This window comes from Zonotrichia leucophrys, chromosome 1A, assembly GCF_028769735.1.
Source record: "Zonotrichia leucophrys gambelii isolate GWCS_2022_RI chromosome 1A, RI_Zleu_2.0, whole genome shotgun sequence".
NCBI classification, from domain to species: domain Eukaryota; kingdom Metazoa; phylum Chordata; class Aves; order Passeriformes; family Passerellidae; genus Zonotrichia; species Zonotrichia leucophrys.
In genome coordinates this window covers 39,014,077-39,034,690 of record NC_088170.1, presented here as the reverse complement: position 1 = coordinate 39,034,690, position 20,614 = coordinate 39,014,077, and the positions used below count along the sequence as shown (strand labels likewise).

General features: G+C 47.4%; 1 protein-coding gene across 3 annotated transcripts; it reads left to right on the top strand.

Annotated features, from left to right (window-relative positions):
- The first annotated feature begins 343 nt into the window (after positions 1-343).
- GTPBP1 (GTP binding protein 1) lies at positions 344-19,391 on the top strand. 3 transcript variants are annotated; one of them, XM_064702392.1, is made up of 13 exons: positions 344-563; positions 5,722-5,833; positions 8,098-8,278; positions 9,345-9,693; positions 10,126-10,249; positions 12,173-12,287; positions 12,741-12,885; positions 13,028-13,210; positions 13,999-14,134; positions 14,683-14,861; positions 15,361-15,558; positions 16,664-16,705; positions 17,136-19,391. In XM_064702392.1, exons 1-13 carry the CDS (start codon positions 369-371, stop codon positions 17,226-17,228), a joined length of 2,052 nt encoding a protein of 683 aa, XP_064558462.1. In that variant the 5' UTR covers positions 344-368; the 3' UTR covers positions 17,229-19,391. The 3 variants fall into 3 exon arrangements, with proteins under 3 accessions (XP_064558462.1, XP_064558463.1, XP_064558460.1); XM_064702393.1 differs by lacking the exon at positions 16,664-16,705; XM_064702390.1 differs by lacking the exons at positions 16,664-16,705; positions 17,136-19,391 and having other exon boundaries at positions 15,361-16,649.
- Positions 19,392-20,614: the final 1,223 nt, after the last annotated feature.

Genomic DNA, 20,614 nt, shown 5'->3' with positions numbered 1-20,614 from the left:
TCCCACCAGGGCGGGCTCTGTCAGAGCACTTAGTCCCACCCACGCCTTTGGGATCCCTTATTCGATTGGCTGCTGAGGTTGTTTGTCAGGAAGCCCAGGTCTCCTATTGGACAGCCGACCCCGGACACGTAGAGAGGGCTCTGTTGTGTGTGTGTATGTGTAGAAAACAAGCCGAGCTGGCAGTGCGTCTCCCATTGGCTTCGCGCGCTTGGAGGGGGCGTGGCCTCTCCTCATGAATAACCACTACTCCACCCACTGTCGTCATGGCAACATGCAAATTTAGCCGCTGCGCCGCCGGTGATTGGCGGGCGCCGCCTTGGCGGGCCCGGGGGCGGTGCCGGGGCGGAGAGCCGGGCAGGGAAGGGAAGATGGCGGCGGCGGAGCGGAGCAGATCCCCGGTTCCCGGGGGGTCCCCGGTGCCGGCCTGTATGTTCGCCCCGGAGCCCGGCTCCCCGGGCGGCCGGCCTCGCGTGGCGGCGGCCGCCTGTCCCCTCCGCGCAGCCTTCGACGGCGAGGACGGCGAGGCGCTCAACGGCGAGCCCGAGATCGACCTCACCAGTAAGGTAGGCCCGGCGGGGGGGCGGGCGGCGGCGAGCGCCATCACCCCGCCAGGCCCCCGCCGCTCTCCTCCCTGCCGGTCGGCCGTGCGCGGGGGGCTGCGCCCGAGCCTGACCGCTCCCCCGCACCCCTCGCAGGAGAGCGAGAGGCGGGGGCCCGCCTGCCTCCGCCGGGACGGGAGGCTCCCCTGAGCGCTCCGCCGGCCCCAGCATCACCTGGGCGGGCGGCAGAGCCAGAGGTGCTGTGTGGAGGCGGTCGGGAGAGGCGCAGCAAAGTTGTCCCCTACCCTGGACGGGGCTGGCAGGCTGCTCCGCCCTGCGCCTTCCCCGCCTGGGCTGCTCGGGGGGAACGCCAGCCCGCAGCCGGGGTAGCAGCCTCAGGAAGCGCCGGGTTTGGAGCTGTCAGCTGCTGCTACGTCCCGCTGACGTTTGCTCTCCGCGCTGGGTCTCTGTAGTTATCTCTGCTGCCAGTTGTACTAGTTCCTGGGACTTTCTCCACAATCTTAAAAGGAGGTCAGAGCTTGTAACTTTTGAGCGTAAGAGCCCAGTGACAAGGGTGCTTTGATCTTGCAAAGAGGGTTAAGTCAACGCAGAAAAGGCTTGTTCACCTTGTGCAGCTCCTTTCTAGGATCCCAGTGACAAAACTGTGTGGTGGTCTTATTTCTGTCAGAACCATTCTCGCTTCCATCCTGCAGGAAGGTACATTGTAGTAATATGTGTGTGCCAGAACCTGCCACAGACTTAGTTGCCTTCTGTCACTGTCTTCTATTTTTTTTCCCAGTTGGCTGATCTCTTTAAATGTATGCCTTTTGCTGCCACGGGTTTGGTGTACTGTGGTGCTATCTCCCACCCTAAAGTCTCCTGAAAACTTCATTTGATCCACTTGTAATTATGTGATCCAGAAGGCAGCATAGCTGTTATTTCCTCCTAGTTTTCTGTCATCCTCCCTCTTCATGCTTCCAGCTTAAGTTGTTCCAGAGTCCTGGACTTTGTTGCCCTCTATGCACAGAGAAGGAAAGAGGAATTGTGTCTGTGGACATGGAAACCTTTTTCTTTTTAATGGCTATTTTACAGTATGGTACTGTATTAAAACAAATGTTGCAAAGATGTCTTGTAAGATAGTAAAGAACAGAAATCAAACCTGTAGTATCTATCGATCGTGCCTTAATGAGCTGGACAAGATTTTTATACAGGATGCCAATATTGATCTGTGCTTTGTCTTGGACGTGACTGCTGTGGAAGAGAGCCAAGGAGGATGCCAAGGACTGCATCACTGATTCTTGACAGCCAGGAACCTGACCAAAACTCCAGCAAAGAGAGAAGAGTGATTTTCTCCCACAAACTCCCATTTGTGGTGTCAGTCTGTCTTCCATTCCTAGAAATCTGGAGGTGCTGTGGAAGTGGTAGGTAAGCATTTTTTGACCTTTATTATAATTTACTTTTCCAGACAGCATTGTGCATCTGCTGTCTTTTCCCTGGACTTTTCATTCATCCCCACCTTGGATGAGAGCTGAAACTGTGAACTCTGCTCCATCTTTCTGAGTTAATCTCCCACTGTGTGCTCAAAGCAGCAATCATATGGTGAGAATGCAGTAGCTAACCTGACTGCCCCCCCCAGTCTTTTCTGTCCTCCCAGCTGAATTGTTCCACTCCAGTCCCTACTTAAAATGGGGACTCCCACTGCAAACAGTTTGTTTGATAGTTGCTAGTTCTGTCCTGGTCCTTCTGACCCACCCCTGGCTGTGTTAATACTTTTCCCTGGTCTTTTCCCTGTGTGTAAGGTGAGCTCTTTTTAGAGAGGAACGCTTTGGGATTCTGTTATCAAGTGCACCTTGTCAGCTGGTCAGGGAGACAGTTCTGTTCATCAGCACAAATTCATTACCATGTTGATCTTAGTGGGTGTTTGTTTTCCCTTCAGTGCCAGCACACTGCAGCAGCAATCAACTTTCAGGTCAAAAACCAAAGCACACAAGGCTATTAGTGAAGCTGATACTTACTTTAGATCTACACTGACAACAGAGCATAATGGCACCTGAACAATGTATGACTACAGGGCATAGAAAACAAAATATGACACTACAGAAGGTGCCTTTCCCCCAGCTCCTCGATGGCTGCTGGTGGCTTTCCAGCCATGCAAAATGACAGGCTCTGTTTTTCCAGTAAAGGGCAGCGCTGTGTACCAAACATAGGGTTTGCCCCTAGTACTTAGAGTTTGTCTGCCTCATGGAGGCAGGCAAAGCCACCTCTCCCCAGAGACTGGGAAGGGATTTGAGAAATGGCATTTTGAACTTGTGAGATGTTTCCTTCTGCTGTCTTAAGAATAAAACATAACTGGTTGTCATTTTTTTGCCCTATAGGAAACCTGAGGTTGCTAGACCTGCATGGATCCCACTGATAACTGCTCACTGCCTGACAAAGTGGAAAGAACAAAAGTGAACATTTTTGACTTTGTGAAAGCCTCTTCAAAACATGCATTCATAGTGCAGGCATGGAGGGGTTGCTCAGAGGTGAAAAGCAAAAAAAAAAAAAAGCAGAGGAAGCAAAATGGAGGGCTTCTCTTCGACCAAGGAGATGACAGAGGACAGGCTCTCTCCATCCAGGAACCTAAAGAGATCTTCAAAACAACACATCACATCTTGCAGTGACCCAGGAAACCATCCAGCTGGCTGGGGCTGTGACTGCAGAAATAGTTGTCAGAAATGCTGAGTGCCATTGGAAGGTGTGATCCATGAAAGCTGCTGTTTTATCTCCAGATGTTTCTCTTGGTGTCCTACTGTGTCGTACAAGCTCTGAACCTCATGGGCTGCAGAGTAACCTTTGGAGGCAGTCTGCTGCTGGAGCACCCTTCAGGAGCCCCTTTGTGTGGCAGTGAAAGCAGCAGTGTGGGGGAGCAGTGCTGTGGCCTGGTATCAGTGAGCCTGTGCTGTTTGAGGCCCCAGCCCTCCTGCCTGGCAGAGGAAAGGGTACAGTGAGCTGCTGAGTGCCTTGGTACTTGCTACAGCACCCTGCCTGCTCACGCTGCTGAAGCACTGGGACTCAAAGCTGGTGATGAGACTTGAAGAAACTGAAGTTAGTTTGCCCTGCTCTGGTGGCCCCAGCTATTTTATTGATCTTTGTGTGTGTTACAGCCTGTTTAATAGATCTTTCTGAGTCCCTGGCTTGTGCTGGTGCACTGGCCTAAAGAGTGAGATTGTCTGCTGTGCATCCAGGTATTCCTGCAAGTGCTTGCAGGGTGAAAGGAGCCCTGCACATCCAAACACAGCCTTCCCTTCCTGCCCGGACTGAGCCTCTCAACAGTTGCTGATTTCACTCTCAGTGCATTTGCATCCAGTGGTTTCCCTCAAGAAGAAAATGAAACTAAAAGGAAAACAGAACTGAAAGAAAACTTAATAAAAGCAAAACTCATTCTTTTATAGCATGAAATAGAAAGACTGTGACCTTGCTGAGCAGAGTGCTTTGGTACACTTTGCAGACCTCGCCAAGTAGTTGAAAGGTTTAGGTAGGGCATGTGTCCAAAAGGGTAATGTGAAGGTGGTTGTATCTCTTGTAGCTGTCTGGCCCTTGCACACACATCCCAGCTGTCTGGGACCCTTAACATCTGTGGAAAAACTTGCTTTGGCAGCCTTAAACCTTCTGACCAGCACCTGCTGTCTGTGCTTCAGTCTCCAAGCATCATCACTATGGTTTTGGAAATCTGCGTCAACATTATTTGTGAGGGGTTGGGTTCCTTCACATTCTAGATTTTCAAAAAGACCTTCATCAAGTGTGTAATAGTGGCGGTGGTAAAAGCAGTTTCTCCTTGAAAACACAGTGTGTTAACTGTGCTAAGCAAGTCAGGCTGTGTTAGGGCATGTTGGGCAGACTTGAGGATGTTATTGTCAACTGCTCTAAACCATATGTTTTAGGCAAACATCTAATTTAGCACAGCTTTCAGTCTCAGTGCATAGTGAAGGGAAGTGCTTCTTTCTGGGTGTGATATTTGGGACGTGTATGTAGGGACAGCTGTGGATGTCACTGAGTGTTGGCACAGGTGTGCCTACCCTTAGGGCTCTTAGTGGGTGTCAGCCTTTAATAACTTACTGAAAGTGCCTTTTTCACAGAAATCTGTATCAATTGCCACAGCTATCAGGCTGCTGCACTGGGATGCTGAGCCAGCAGCAGATTTGTAACCATGGAGGCAGCCAGAGAGCAGGTAGAGTGGCTGATGGAGGTCTCCTTGGTCTGTCACTGCCATGCCACCATTGTGGCTGCTCTGTGCAAGTGTCCTCTGCTGTACTGTGTGAGCAGTGCAGGTTTCTGCCAGAAATGGTGCTCTTCCATTCTAGGAAAAATCGTTCCTGAAGCACTCTCTTGTCCTCATTTCCTGCTTTGTTTCTGTTTTATTTTTTCATTCCCTTGATGTTCCTGCAGGGAGGGGCAAAGGAAGTTTGATTATTGCAATAGCTGCAGTCAAAGTTTGTTGGTAGTACAGCTGCTGGCCTACAAAACTGCAGCTCTCCACTGCTGAAACCTCCAGATGTGCTCATACAAATTGCTTTTGCATGTCTGCCCTTCAGCACCGTTGTGTAAAGTACCTAAAATTTGAAAATAATGCTTATTTGTGTTCTCTCCTTCTGCCCCCTCAGAAAACAGAAGGGGATATCAAATATGTGAAAGACTTAAAAGATGCTCTGGATTTTGGTGCCCAGGTGTTCTCTGCAGCGAGGTCGGGTTGGCTTTCTCTGGCTGTCCAGTCATGCTTCAGGGGAGCAGCAGCACTCTGCAGCAGAGATTGTGGTACCCAGCTAGGGAATTTCTGTGGAGAAAATATCTGCTCCCCTTTCTGTTTTCCTTGAATGAAAACACATTGGAGTGTTCACTTAAATGTGGCTTTTAAACATTGGTTACATCAAAATGAGATGCTTGGTGTTCTTACTTGCTTTGAAGTGTATTTTCCTGCATAAATGAACTCTGAGCTCAGACAAACAACCTTATGCAGTGTCACAAGGAAGTAGCTGTCAGCAAAACTGGTTTAAAAAACAAAACCAAACCACCACAAAGCGGTCCTGGAAAAAGAGTCCTTCTTTTTCAATAAAGCACATAGATTGATTGTGCTTGTAACTGAAGCTGGTTTAGAAATTGTTTGCCTGATATCTGCAAATAGATATTCAATCTTTTTTTCCAGCTGGTGATGGTGAGTCCAACTTCAGAGCAGTATGACAGTTTGCTCCAGCAGATGTCAGAAAGGATTGATGAGGGATGTGGGGAGACCATCTATGTCATTGGACAAGGATCAGGTGAGTATAGCTTCCCCAGCAAAACAAAAAAAAATTATTAAAATTATAAGAAAAACCTGGTTCATCTAACTAGACTGCTGTTGAAGTTAACACTTATTTTTCCAGAATGACTTGAAAATGTTCATAAAATATAGCAGAATATGTGGGAGAGATTCTTTCGTTTTGTCCCTGCCGACAACTGTCTCATGTAGTGGAGCTAAATATATTTTTTTAACAAAATTGTGCAAGTTCTTTTTTGGAAATAATGCTTATCTTGTCTGAGCACACCAGGAAAAGACAAAGAATCTAAAATTATAATAACAGCTTTAGTACAGATGTCTTCAATGTCTGTGAAGGTCTTGTTCTGTCTGATTTTGTTCACTGCTCTGTTGGAAATAACATATTTTTACCCCACAGGAATTTATGATAGATACTTCGATAGATACTTCCCATAGCCAAAATACATGCTGCTGACTTTCTGTGGTAGTATGTGTCTGCTACACATACTACCACAGGGAAAGGTTTTCCTTTGCTCAGCATGAGACCTTTACTGTCACATTAATTTGTGTGTGACTGCAGTCATTTGCCTTTGCAGATTTTAGCAGTTAGCATGGGTTACATTTTTGTTCTTTTTGACAGTTCCAGTATTTGCATCTGATGCTGGTAAATGCTGGTAAAGGGCAAAGCATGCCCTTGCTTTGAAATAGAAATTTCTGAGTATCAAATAATTGTTTATGGTTATCATAAGGCAAAAGACATGTTTCAAGAACACTGGATATCTACTGAATATTAAGTTGTCATGATCAGACATTTGCTGTGTTTGAGGAATATGAAACCCTGCCAGGATTGGCTGAAATAATGGAGAGAGGGAGCTGTGTAACCCCAGAACTGTGTGCTTTTTGGGTTTTCATGGAGTTTTGTGAAGCAGCCAATATAGAGGAGAAGCCAGAATTAGATGGCCAGTGTTTCTGCAGCCAGGGATTATTCTCTTGCCTTCAAACAAGCTTCCCACATGTAGACTATATCCTTGGTGTTGGGGATATGCACATCTGCAGTGGAGATCTAGCTAGTCAGGCTAGTACCTGCTTTCTTTTCTAGGATACCTTGTGAGAGTGTTGGCTGGTAGTTGTTTTAGTGATTCACTTAGAAATAGGCGTTTGTTTCTTAAAACATGCGGTTAAACTTCTGACTTCATTTTGGGTTGCAGTGTAGTCGAGGAAGATGGGGATATTTTCAACAGAGAAAGGATCTTGATATCCCTGCCACTGTCACTCCTTCTCATTCCCTTTCAGCATGTGTGATTTTGATCATCCCAGATACCCAGCTCAGCTGACTGAGAAGCAATTGAAGACTGCCATAGGAAGATTATTAGTTCAGCAATAGTGACCTTTCCCTTTCTCCCCTGGGTTTTGCTATCTCCTGTCCCCTGCTTCTCGTTTCCCTTCTATAACCCAAGGCTTGTTTTAGTTTTCCTCAGTCTCAGCCAGCTTATGAGCCAGGTTGGAAATTGCCCAGTAACTCAGCTAGTTTTAGAGCTGGGCAGTAATTAAAATGCTGATAAGTTCATGCAAACTACAGTTCCTGCTTACCAGCCGATGAGTCAGCCATGCATGTGAACATGTACACATGGCAATAACTTTGGTCATCCGGGTGCAGTGTGGCTCTCCACCTTTGTTTGGTGTTTTGTGGGCTTTTTTTCACCCACAGAGGAGATTCTGGGGTCAAATCTGTGCACCTTCACAGCACCTGGATTGGGAAAGAGATAGTGATCTCCTTGACCCTGTCAAGATAGTTGCCACTGGCGTGGTCTGTAAGCTCTTTTGCTTGGGTGAGCTGCTCAGAGGAAGCAGTGCCACATTCACTGGCTAATTGTGGTGATGCTTCACTCAGAGCTTTCCTTTCGTTAATGCTTTACCTCTTCTTGCAATGTGAGAGGAGATACTTTATCTGACTGAAGGACACAAAGTACCTTCAGCAGGTGAAGTAACGGAATTAGACAGAAATGTGTCTTTGTTGCCAATTCCTACATATTTGCTTGTAAAGATTGTGAAGAAAGCTCCTCTAGATTAAAGATGGTGGTTTTCTAGTGTCATTTAGGACTTAGAGTGAAGACCATCCCTTTTTATTTTGGGCCAAGGGTGTTTATTCTGTGCACATGGCGGACACCTCCGATCCACACATAAATCCTGATGGTTGTGAAGGTCGCAGGCAGGATGACAATGCTCTCTCTGCCTGTTGCAAGGTGGGGCTCACTGCCTGCCTTTGTCTCCCCCACACCACACCAGATGGGACTGAGTACGGGCTGAGCGAGGCAGACATGGAGGCGTCCTATGCCACGTTGAAGAGCATGGCCGAGCAGATCGAGGCAGACGTGATCCTCCTGAGGGAGCACCAGGAGGCCGGGGGCAAGGTGCGCGACTACCTGGTTCGGAAACGTGTGGGTGACAACGACTTCCTGGAGGTCAGGTGAGGAGCCGGGTGGAGACAGGGTTAGTCAGCAGCTCAGCTGCATTTTTACCCTGTGAGCAGTGCGTGCTGCTGAGCCAGCAACGCCGCTTCAGGTCTGGGTGTTGGAGCTACCCAACAAAGGGAGTCGAGCTTGACCACTCCTTGCTGATGAAATTGCCTTTTTGTTGTTGTTGCTGTCTCTTTTGTGAGCAAACTGTTGGTGGAAATTTGCCTGTGCTCAGCAGAGGGCTGGGTGGCAACTGGCTGGCTCTCTGGGTGACAACCTCACAGGTGGGGGCATCTTTAAGTGTGCTGGGTTGCCAGAGGACGTGTGCACATGTGGCTGGTATGTATGTGTGTATATATGCACACTGCTGGAACACAGTACTTTTGACAAAGGATCCAGTTCTGTTCCAAGACTGTGATGATCCAAGTCACATTTTAATGGACTTATACTAGCTTATGTAACATGACTTGAGAGTCTGCCCAGACCTAGATGGAGAGGATTTCCAACATTTGCCAACAGCCATAATAGCCACATTGATCAAAGAGGGAACTTGCTGTAGGACATGGCTTTCTCCTAAAATATTTCACTTTTATTTTTTTTAGCTTATCCTTTTCTGGGAACAACGATTTTAATTTTTGTGCTCTTCTTAGCGCTTGATGCTGTTGCAACATAAGAAATGTGAGAAAAGCAGAGGTGTTCTAGACCAAGTTGGGATTTAGTCTTCCTTTTGAATTGCCACACTGTTTATGTTGGACTGCAGAGACAAGGAGCTGGAATGGAGACTCTGTGTGGCATCAAGCAACGTCACATTCAGTTGACTGTTATGGACACCCGTGACAGTGTTTCCACAATCTTCCACATCCCAGTCCCCAGAGTCTGGGATCTCTGCTGTTAGTTAATAACTGTAAAAGAATCTCTGCTCTGCTTGTGAGGCTCCAACATTTTTTAATCCCTGTTTGAAGGATAGGGAGCAAAAGCCAGTTATTTGCAGGAGCAGTGATGTTTGGGTTTTTTGGCTCACATGTTCATTTGTTCAGGTACCATATTTTACCAGGCTGCTTCTCCTTTCCCCTGCAGGGTAGCAGTAGTTGGCAATGTGGACGCAGGGAAGAGCACCTTGCTGGGTGTGTTGACTCACGGCGAGTTGGACAACGGCCGGGGCTTTGCTCGGCAGAAGCTCTTCCGCCACAAGCACGAGATCGAGTCAGGCCGCACCAGCAGCGTGGGCAACGACATTCTGGGCTTCGACAGCGAGGGCAACGTGGTGAACAAACCTGACAGCCACGGTGGCAGCTTGGAATGGACAAAGATCTGTGAGAAATCCACCAAGGTCATTACTTTCATTGACCTGGCTGGTCACGAAAAATACCTGAAAACCACAGTCTTTGGCATGACCGGCCACTTGCCTGACTTCTGCATGCTTATGGTAGGTAGCAAGGAAGATGGACCATACCAGCTGGAGTGGGGCTGTTCACAGCTTTAACAGCCTCGACTTCTTTCCTGTTGCAAAGTGCCTGTGGGTTTTGGAGGGAGGCAGCATCTCACAGGAGAGCAGAAGCCTCTGTGGCTCTCTGTCCTGTACTGTGAGGCAAGTGCCCCAGAACTGTCAGTCCCAGACAGGCCCAAGGTGATTCTTGAAAATGGAAGGATTTCTGAATTTTAAAACTGAGGTGAAATGAGTCAGTCCTCTGCCAGTGTCCAGCAACATCTGAGATGAGCTGAGTCTGGTCCTATGGCCCCAGTGGCACATTTGTAACTTAACCACAGTCTACTGCATGTGTGACACAAGGCCTTCTTGGTAATCCAGCTTACTGCAGCAGGACCATTGACATCCCTGTACTTTATATCCCTGGTGTAGGTTGGGAGTAATGCTGGGATTGTTGGAATGACCAAGGAGCACTTAGGCCTGGCGCTTGCACTTAACGTTCCTGTCTTTGTTGTGGTGACCAAGATTGACATGTGCCCTGCCAACATCCTGCAAGGTGAGTCTTACAGGCTCTCTCCAGGGCTGTTTGTGACCTCTGTGTGTTGCTGTCCTCTGCTTGAGTTCAGCAATTACTGCAGGAAGAGAGCTGCTTAATCTGGTTCTGGCTGCATTCTAAACACCTTCCAGAAATCTGTCCTTTTCCCTTGCTCATTTTGCAGGTGGTTGACTTATGCTCACCATGTCAAACTTACCCATGCTGGGGACTCAGCTTAGCAGCCCAAAAGTGTTTGCTACAAGGTTTTGCTTAATTGAGCTCTAAGAAGAGCAGCATACGGTTGGGGTTTGGGCTTTGCTTTCTCTCTGGATATGGAGGGAAAGTCTGGAAGTTCTTTTGAAAGCTGCTTTCCTCCCTGCCCACAGTTCGAGTGTGATCTTAAGCTGCGATTGCACTTGATCTCCCCCTGCTGTTGGTGAAGGGACAGCTGCTTGTTACCTCCTGCTCACCTGGCCACTTCTTAGGTATGCTGGCATAACTACAGCAGCTCCTTCCTCTTGTCTGAACAACCAACCAACACTTAATAAATCATGGTTTAAAGCAGCTACATATGCAGGCTGTGAGGCAGGACTGAACACAAGCAGGGATGGCAATAAGTAGCATGGGCTAGTGATTTTTTTCTCAACTGAATTAAAGAAGCAACTCTAACCCCAGCAGTATCCCATTAACCCATGCATGATGCTTTTTGTAGGCTGTTAACTATTCTCACTTTTAAAATTCTCTTTAAGCATTTCTCATGCCTTCAGAAACATGCTGTGGTTAATTGGAGCAATGGGTTTTTTTGATAATCAGTCCTAAGAATCAGAGAAGTGAATGCTCCTGGTACTATCTGTACTTCAGTGCATTATTATAAAAATCCTAAATATGTTTCAGGCAAATAGATGCATGTGATCAGAAGATAATCTGTTTATCTCTATAATAGATGTTTGGCAAAAGAAATGTAAGGCCTGACCATAAGATAATAACGGGGAAGGAAGGAGAACCTTGGGCTCAGCGTGAGGAGAGAAGAGCTGCTCTTGGGAGAAGCTACTCCTGTGACATGCTCTGTTTAAAGTAAATAGACTCAAGATTTGACTCAAGTATGTCTGTGAAGAGCAGATGGCCTGATTAGATGTTTGTGTTTCTGTATCCAAAACATTACTTTCCCATAGGCAATCATTTGTTTACAAAAACCTGTCTAATTGGATGACGATTGTAGAACATAAATGGTTTGCTCTTTTAAGCCCTTAGTACCTTTTTCTGGTTTTTCTTTATTTATTGTCAGGCACTCTGTAGGAGGTTGATACTAGTGCATCAGGTAATGCCCCTGCTGGCTGCTGGATATGAGGCTTAGAAAATAAGTTAAAAAGAGGCAAAAGCTGAAAATTGGGAGCCATGAGATTTGTCCCAAAACACAGATTTCTGAATGTGGTCCACCCACATTGTCCTAGTCTGTGATGATAATCTTTACCCTCTTTAATGCTTCTCCAGCCTCCTATGGCAAGTTGACTGCCAGGGAAAATGTATTGAGGTTTGTTTGGTCAAAATTGATTTGCAATTAGCATATTCTCAAATATTTCTGTGACTGAGCCGTGATTTTCAATTAATACACTATGAAAAATCCTTTCTAGAAAGAGGAAGTACCTTGTAACTGCTTAAAGCTACTAATAGACAGCTACAAAACGTCTCCTTCACAGCACTGCAAACTTGTCTGTCTGTTCATGTGTGGCGTCGCTTGGCAGCGGGCTAGCTGGCATGAAATAGAAGATGGAATGGCTCCTAAGTCCTACCTGGGCTGCAGCAAACTCACAGTCTCACCTTTAGCCATCTTCTCCTGTCTTATCTGTGGCCAGAGCACCTGTCTCCCTGTGGGGAGAGACCCCACAAAGGTGATTTGTGAAGAGGGGAGATGCTGCCCTAACAATATTCATTTCACCCTTTAAGAAACCCTGAAGCTGTTACAGCGACTGCTGAAGTCCCCAGGGTGCAGGAAGATTCCCGTGCTGGTTCAGAGCAAGGATGATGTCATTGTAACAGCCTCCAACTTCAGCTCAGAGAGGTAACTGGAGTAGAGGAGAATGATTCTCTTTCAAATGTGGAGACTGGGTGAGGAGATTCAGAGAGTCCCATTGTCTAGATGTGTGAAGGTTGCATTTGCCATGTGGAGTGTGTTCCATAAGAGTGTGTTGATTTTGAGGTTGGCCTGCTTGTGTTCCCCTCTCTGAGGCAGAAATGAGAGGCTGCTTCTGGGCAGTCTGCAGAAGACAGCAGGGCATTTGGCTTCCTTCAGTCCTTTCTTCAGAACCTTACACCTTTTCCCAAATTTCATTGGAAGGCAGAGACAATGTTGCAGGTTTTCAAACATGGGATGTTGTGCATCTGACTGCTTGCCAGGCTCTCCCTTCCTAGCACAGTATATTGAATTAGTCCCAAGATTTTGGATGTCTCCCTACATGTGGAAAGCCAGGTAGGAAAGTGAACTAACTCCATTTTCATCAATTTTCCTTTACAGGATGTGCCCAATTTTCCAGATTTCAAATGTTACTGGGGAGAATCTAGATTTGCTGAAGATGTTTCTTAATCTCTTGTCTCCACGGACCAGTTACAGGGAAGAAGAGCCAGCAGAATTCCAGATAGATGATACTTACTCTGTCCCGGTAAGGATCCTGGTGTTTGGAAGAATATTGTGTTCCCTTTTTAAGGCTGAAGCAGGTACCTTCTCTAGAGAGCAGAGTTCTAGAGCTCTTCTGCTGGCCTGGTAGAGTAACCACAATTACCTTTTTCTCTTTTTTGGCATAGGGTGTAGGAACAGTCGTCTCTGGGACGACGCTGAGAGGCCTCATCAAGCTAAATGACACCCTGCTGCTGGGGCCAGATCCCCTTGGCAACTTCCTCCCCATTGCTGTCAAGTCCATCCACCGCAAGAGGATGCCCGTCAAGGAGGTGCGGGGAGGCCAGACTGCCTCCTTTGCCTTGAAGAAGGTGAGGTGATCTCCTCCAGACCCCCAGAACAGGAACTGCCCTCCTAATTTTAGACTGTTCTAGAAGATCAGCTGCAGTAAGGCTGTTTCTGCAAACATCAGCTGCCTCATGTTGCAGTGGAATGGAATCCCATAGAACCTCTGTGGTTCCACATCCTGGTTTTTCTTCCTAGCAGCTGCCAGGGGTTAGCAATGCCACTAGATAATGATGTTGGACATGTCTAAGAAAGTGGAGGAATTTCAAGAAAAGTCTCCTTTTGTGCTGGAACTGCATTAGTAGCCTGCACAGTGTATTTACACTATTCCTCTTGGCTTGTAGGGTCAGCTGCATGATTTGGGATTTAAAAATCAGCAAAATTTGATATTACTCCTCTTGCAAAAGGTTTCTGTCAATGTTCACTGATTTTAAGGAGATATAGTTTAACCTACACCATACTTCATGTGATCAGGCGTACAATGTTATATTAACAAACATCATGATTTAGGAGAAATTTCCTTGGATAATGTGTGTTTTGCTTTTAAAGGATCAGTGAGGTAAATGTGCCAAGTGTCCAGCATTTCCAGTACTCTAAAGCTTCCTTATAAACTTCAGCTGAATTTGATTTTTGCAACCTTTACATGATATCCTATACATAACATACAGAGTTCTGCACCTCTTGCTTTGCCTTTTACTGGGCATGAGGTAGTATCTGTGAAATCCCTTAGGATTCTGCTGGATGCAGTCAGCCAGAACAGCAGATTTCTTCCCCAGAGAATCATGCTAAGGTTTTTTGTGTCTCTGCTTTTCAGATCAAGCGTTCTTCCATCCGGAAAGGCATGGTGATGGTGTCACCCCGCCTGAATCCACAAGCGTCGTGGGAGTTTGAAGCAGAGATTCTGGTGCTCCATCACCCCACCACCATCAGCCCACGATACCAGGCCATGGGTACGTGTGTCAGTGTTGGATTGTCTTTGTTTCCCAGTGGTAGCATTTTGTATCTGATCTAGCCTAAGACAATTTTGCTCCTGATGTCCCTGTCAGCCTGAATATATGCCATAGTTCCTTGTTTTGCCTTTCCTAGCATTGTGGAAGGGAGAGGGAAGGGTGCTTACAGAGGAGAGTGGGGTGGCTATAAGGTAAAAAGGAGATGTGTACTCTCAAATGTATCTGGAGCCTACCTGTGCTGTATCTCCATGGTGCAAAGATTCTCCACTTTCAAGTGCTGATGGAAAGTGCTGATGCTCGTTTTGTTTGCGTGTCCTCCAGCCCAGCTGCTTGGTGTGTAGGATTCTGTTGAGGGTGCTTCAGGGAAGGCAGGATTTGAAGGCAGCTGTTCTAGCTGATGTGCATGTTCTTTTTGGGGATGGAGCAAAGGCAGCTGCGTGACCCATACAGTCTTTGCTGTAGGGTGAGGAGCTGCCTCAGATGTGTCTCTGAAGCTGGTTCCACTAATGGGCCTGGCTGCTGAAAGCCCGTGTGCTTTACATTGACAGTGCATTGTGGCAGCATCCGTCAGACAGCCACGATTCTCAGCATGGACAAGGACTGCCTGCGCACAGGGGACAAGGCCACCGTACACTTCCGCTTCATCAAAACCCCGGAGTATTTACACATAGACCAGCGCCTCGTCTTCCGGGAAGGCCGCACCAAAGCCGTGGGTACCATCACTAAGGTAAGGGCTGCCAGTCCCACCTGCTTCTGCCCATTAGTCACTTCTTGCACTCAGAAGCCAGCAGGAGAATCCAGAGAGCTCTGGAAGATTGAGGGAAGAGGTTGTGCTTCAACCACAAGCATCAGGCCTGACGTGGGTCGAGGATGACTGATGTGCTTTGTCATGTGGTGGGTCTTTAGCTGGTGTGAATGAGGGAAGGTAAAGGGAGAGGCTGAGCCATATGCTGCTGGTTCTTAAGGCTCAGTCTCTTTCTGACATCTTGTAGCTGCTCCATTTGAGTCATGTTGTGGAGGCTGGAGTGTCACCTCAGCCAAGTGGCCCTTTCCAAGGGTGGAAGATCAGAGGTCTGGGTTTCTTGGAGCAGCCGCTGCTGCTGGGTCCTTCTCTTTGTGGTTATTTTTACAAATTCTCCAGAGGCTTTTTGTTAAAAAGCAGCATTGAACCTTGCCAGATCATCCTGGCTATTTTAATGCTGAGTTTGGCAATTTGCAATTTGCAGCTACTCCAGACCACCAATAACTCACCAATGAACTCCAAGCCACAGCAGATCAAGATGCAGTCAACAAAGAAGGGAGCTGTTACAAAACGAGAGGATGGTGTTCCCGCCGCTGGGATGGCAGCTGGAGGCCCAGCAGCTGGGGATGAGGCCCCCTCAACAGCTGCAGCACCACTAACACCTACTGCCCTGCAACCATTGGTAAGTGAGGAAAATACCATCTCTGTCTTAGCTGTTTGTGTCATGGTTTCATCTGTTGGAGGAAGGGTACTCCAAAGCAGAAGTATTATCCCCTCGTACCTCGAACTCACCTTGCCACAAGAACAAATAGAAATATAAGTAGTCTCACAGCAGGAATCATAATTCTCTGATGTCTGGATGACTCCATGGCTGACCTTCCAGCAGACAGCTCAGGGTACTGGGACAGTTCAGATTGGACTCAGGAAGTGTCTAGTCTAACCTCCTGGTCTAAATAGGATTAGCTGTGAGGTCAGACCAGGTTGCTCAGGGTTTTATCCAGTCATGTCTTAAAAACCTCCCAGGGAGGAAGACTGTACAATGTCCCTTGGCAACGTGTTTCACTGCTTTGACCATGTGCACGATGAAGAAGTGTCTCTGTATACCCAGTAGCTGAACTAGTGAAACACATGACAACCAGTCACAGAACAAGTCTTCGATGTTTGAATGAGAGGTAGAATATCCCTACACTAGAGAAATTACAACCTAAGTATTAGGTACAGGTCATCTGCCCTCTCGAAAAATAAGGAGGGGACATCCAAGAAGAAGGAAAGACTTTAAATTTCTCTTTAGAGAAATTTATCCAGGTAGTTTTGTTGGTTAGAACTTCAGTTCAGCTTGTCCCTGGAGGATACCTAGTCTTTTACCTGGCCTGAAAGGAATGGAAACTCAATTCTCACTGCAGGCCTACTGATCAGCTTTATTACTGATAGAAGAAAGGTTCTTTCCTTAGAGGGTACTTCCTCAGGAAGTGAAGGGTTCAGGAACCCACTCTGTCAAGTGACAGGGTGTTCCCCTTCTTAATTCTAGCTAGATTAGTTGCCATGGTCAAATCTCACCCTCTTGAGCCAGACTGCTCATCAAAGGGGGCCCCTAGCAGGGATTCTCTCCCTCTGCATATGCCTGGGGCTTCACCCCAGTCTTCACCTCATCCTTGTCTTTCTGTAGTGTCACTGTGGTTGTAAGTAGTGGTCCCAGCTTGCTCTTTGTTTCATCCCTCCCCCTGAGACTCTGAGTTGCTTTTGTTCTTGCTTATGTCTTCCTCTCTCTCCTTGCTGCGTCCCCTCAGCCTGCCCTGGATGAAGAGCCCCACAGCCGTGAGGGCAATAAGGTATTTGGCTGCTCAGAGAGAAACAGTGGGTTTGCTGAGGTTGGGAAAAGTCAGGTCGAGAGCCACGGTAGTGGGTGGGGGGCTCTCCTTCAATTCTGTACAAAGTCAAGGGAGCCTGAGGCCTTGATTTCCTGTATGCTGAGCCCCATGGCACTTGCTGGTTCTCATGGGAGTGAAGCATTTAGAAATTTGGGAAATCAAAGTCTTCCCAGCTTGAGGGGCAAAACTTCCTGGTGCATCTGTCTCTCCTCCTTCCCTCATGGTGTGTCTGTCTCCCTCCTGCCTTATCTCCTTCTTGCAGTGGTAGAAAGCTGTTCAGTCACAACTGCCCTGCCACTGTCTGAATGTGTGTGTGATCCATCTGAATTCCTGCTGTGTTGATATCCCAACTGAGGGGTTGCTTTGCACTAAAGTCAGTCTTGTTTTCCAGTCAAAAGTTGGAGGAGGAGGCCGTCGACGTGGGGGTCAGCGCCATAAAGTGAAATCTCAGGGAGCCTGTGTGACTCCTGCCAGTGGCTGCTGAATTTCTTATTCCTCCTCTCTCTGAAGAATTCCTCCCCATCCCTTCATTTCTTATCCAAAAGATCCAGAGCAGCGTAAACCAAAACCCATCCCAGCTGATTGGCTGCAGAAGAATCGTCCCTCCTCCCTGCAGGAAGCGATGGAGAGGAGCATAATTTATAAGCTAATGAAGGTGATAAGACAGAGAACTGAGTAACTGACACCTTCCTCCTCCCCCTGTCGACACATTTTTGTACATCATGGGCTTAGTTTTTATTCTTATTAGTTTTTATTATATTTTGTGTGCATGAAGATGAGAGGGGAGTCTGGATAGAGCTGCAAAGAGCCAGTTAGTTGCCTCCCTCCTCCCTCACCCCTTTCTGTCCACAGGACTTGCTGCTCTCCCCTATTTGCTGTCTCAGATCCAGGGGTTATCAGATGCCAGAAATTTCAGACTTGCAAAGGTTGAAACAGGTTATTTAGGATGGCTCCATGGAGCATCGTTTCATCACCACTGTGGCCTTGTGCCAAATATGTTTTGGATTCCCTCCCTCTTAAACTATTTCTAAGTGGATTTAATTTAATGTGGTAATGACTGAAGTTTGAAGGAGATGGTGAGAAAGTTTCTTAGTTGGAGATCTAAGAGGGAAACAAATTGGAAAGCAGTTGTTGATGTTAAGTTCAGGGATCCTATGCTCAATATTCTCAAATAATGTTGAAAGCACTTAAAATTTTAACTAGCAACAGAGTGAAATGGGCAGACATTTACCCCACCCAGTTCCCCTTCCCATTGTGCTGCTTTTCCCAGTGTTTGTTGAGTGCACATTGGAGCAAATCTCCCCTGCCTCCCAAGGCTGCAGCAGCTCCACTGACAGTATTAAGAACAGTGCAGGAGCACTCAGTCCGTCCTTGAGCCAGAGAAAGCCTTCTCACCTCGGCGGACAGAGCTCACAGGTGGTAAGATACCTTTGGAACAGAGACACCAGGCTAACATGACCTTTCCTTCATTTTGTTTACTCCAAGATTTCCAAAACCTTTTTGGAACTCACTGGCCAAACTTTGCATGGCAGAAGTAGGATTTGTCTTCTCCCCTCTTGGCCAAAGAGGGCAGTGACAAATTGGTACCAAATTTATACAAGTGCTTTCAAGGTTGGAAGTACATGGTAATTTTTCTGATTTTCACTGAATTTTTTTAAAGATTTTATTTTTCTTAATGAGAAATTCTGGCTTCTCCAAGAAGGCCCTGCAAGCACAGTTTACGAATTACTGTTAGAATGGTTTCTTTAACCATTTAATGAGTTTTTCAAGTGATTGATTCCCTGCTTATTTTGATCTCTTGTCTTCTAACCCTACCTCCTCCCTTGGCTCTGGTGAGGACAGGAATTATCCTCTGCCAGCTCATGGTGAGCTCTGGGAGCATGGTAGCATTTTGAGGAGGAGGTGGCATCCTCAGCAAATCATGGCTCCCCCCAGCAGGCGCGGTCAGGCTCGGTTTCTCCGAGGGCTTCCTCCTCCAATGAAGGACTTTTATTTTAATCAGAGAGAGACTGCAAAGTTTCTGTCCCTCCTTAGCAGGTTGTTCCTGTTCCTCACTCTGTGTCACCTGTGTGGAGTTCATTGCAGCTCACCTTGTGGCTCGGGGTGGGCTTCCAGGCGGGCTGAGTGGCAGAGCGCATCTCCCGCTGCCAACACCAGCACTCCAAGAGCATTAAGCGGCACGGGAGAGGCAAGAAAGGTGGTTTGGAGAGCAGGATCCTTTGCCTTAGAGACTGCAGTGGGTGGAAGGGGAGGTCAGACAGTCCTTTTCCAAGCTATGTGCCTAAATACCAGCACTCTCCTGGCGAGGGAGGAACTATAGGCGGCTACAACACTAATAGCACCCGCATTGTGAGGGGGTGTGAGGTGTGGCTAAGCAGGGCACCAGGGCCTGGCTTGTTTGTCTTCTGGCCCTGTAGCAGCATCAAACTGCATCTGATTTCACTGCCCTCTGCTTCTGAAGGGAGCAGGGAGCTCCAGGCGGTTTTCTCTTTCTCCATTCCTTGTGCTCCAAATGAAGGAGACTGCCGAGACTGAAAGAAGGTTCACTTCAATTTGTGCAAAGGAGGTGGTGTGATCTCTCTTTTGTGACCAGCATTTACAGATCACTCAGGCTGGTGTGATCTATAAAATAAATTTTAAAAAAGTTTGTTCCAAGTAAAAGTCTTGATTTGTCTTGTCTTCTTGATTTTTGTCTCTCTGGAAAACCAGGCTGAAATCCAGAGGAAGCAGGTTTGCCTGCTCCAGGTTCTTTTGCTGGCTACAAGAGGAGGCTGTGCTCATAGTGACAGCAGGGCAGGGCATGGCACAGCACAGGAGAGCTGCTGCTGAGCTTCTCCACAGCCCTGACAGGTTTTACTCTAGCCAAAATGAAGTGCACCTCAGTGGCAGAGTGGTAAAATGAGAACACAGGTGTGGTGTGAGCTGTGCTGTGTGAGATGTGAGTGGGTGTGAAGAGCAGCTCTAGCAAATCACTTGGGGCCAGCCCCACTGGAGAAACTGCTGAAGGATGCAGCATTAGCACAGCACTTGCAGTGCCTGCCTACCTGTGCTTCCTGGGACATGCACCTCACTTCTTTCTGCAAATACTGTGGGACTCTCCAGGGTTTGCAAGGAGCCTTTTTCTTTCTCCTCGGTTGATCTCAGAGGGTCACAAAGGCATTTTCTGCTCTGCACAAGCCCTTTCATAGGTAAGTGTTGGGCTGTGGTAGCCAGAGCTGAGGCGCACACAGCCCTTCTCCTCCTGGAGAGGGCTGGTCCCGAGCCAGCAGAGAGCAAGCCTGGCCCTAGCATGGCCTTCTGGGAGAAGCTGCATGGGTATTCCTCACCATAAACCTTCCTCCAAGCCCAGGTTAGGCAGGCAAGGTTGGGAACCTCCTCAAGCCACTTCAGTTTCCCATTTTTCAGCCTTTTTTTATGCACCAAGTTAACTTCCTCACACTAAGGAAAATTAAGTATTTCCTTTCTGCTTGCTTTGTAGCTGATGAGTAGTTAACAGCCCATGTGAAGGAAAAGAGAAGCAGATCCCCTGAATTGGGCTTTGTGTCAGGCTTTGTCCCTGCTAACCCAGCCTCCCTTGCTGCTCCTGGGGGCCAGCTGGGCTCTGCTCATGGTAAGGCAGAGGATGGGAAGGCTTTGGGAGGTGACTGCAGAATGAGGACAGCCATGATATGACAGACTTAAGTCTAGTAGGTTTTTAGTCCCAAGGAACTGGAGCTTTTAGGAGAAAGTCTTGTTCTCAGCATTGTTTCAAGCAGTTTTTGCATCCTCAGGCCTGCTCAATGACAAGGTGATGACTTTGTTGATGGCCCTAGAGTTAGTACATCAGGCTGGAAAATAAGGATTTGCCATAAAACTATGTAGAAGAAGAGC

Bases quoted from the DNA above. Each gene is read 5' to 3' on its own strand.
- GTPBP1 (XM_064702390.1), top strand. From the start codon at position 369: ATGGCGGCGGCGGAGCGGAGCAGATCCCCGGTTCCCGGGGGGTCCCCG. The intron at 8,279-9,344 runs GTGAGGAGCCGG...TTTCCCCTGCAG, and splicing joins AACGACTTCCTGGAGGTCAG to GGTAGCAGTAGTTGGCAATG. The intron at 14,862-15,360 runs GTAAGGGCTGCC...TGCAATTTGCAG, and splicing joins CCGTGGGTACCATCACTAAG to CTACTCCAGACCACCAATAA.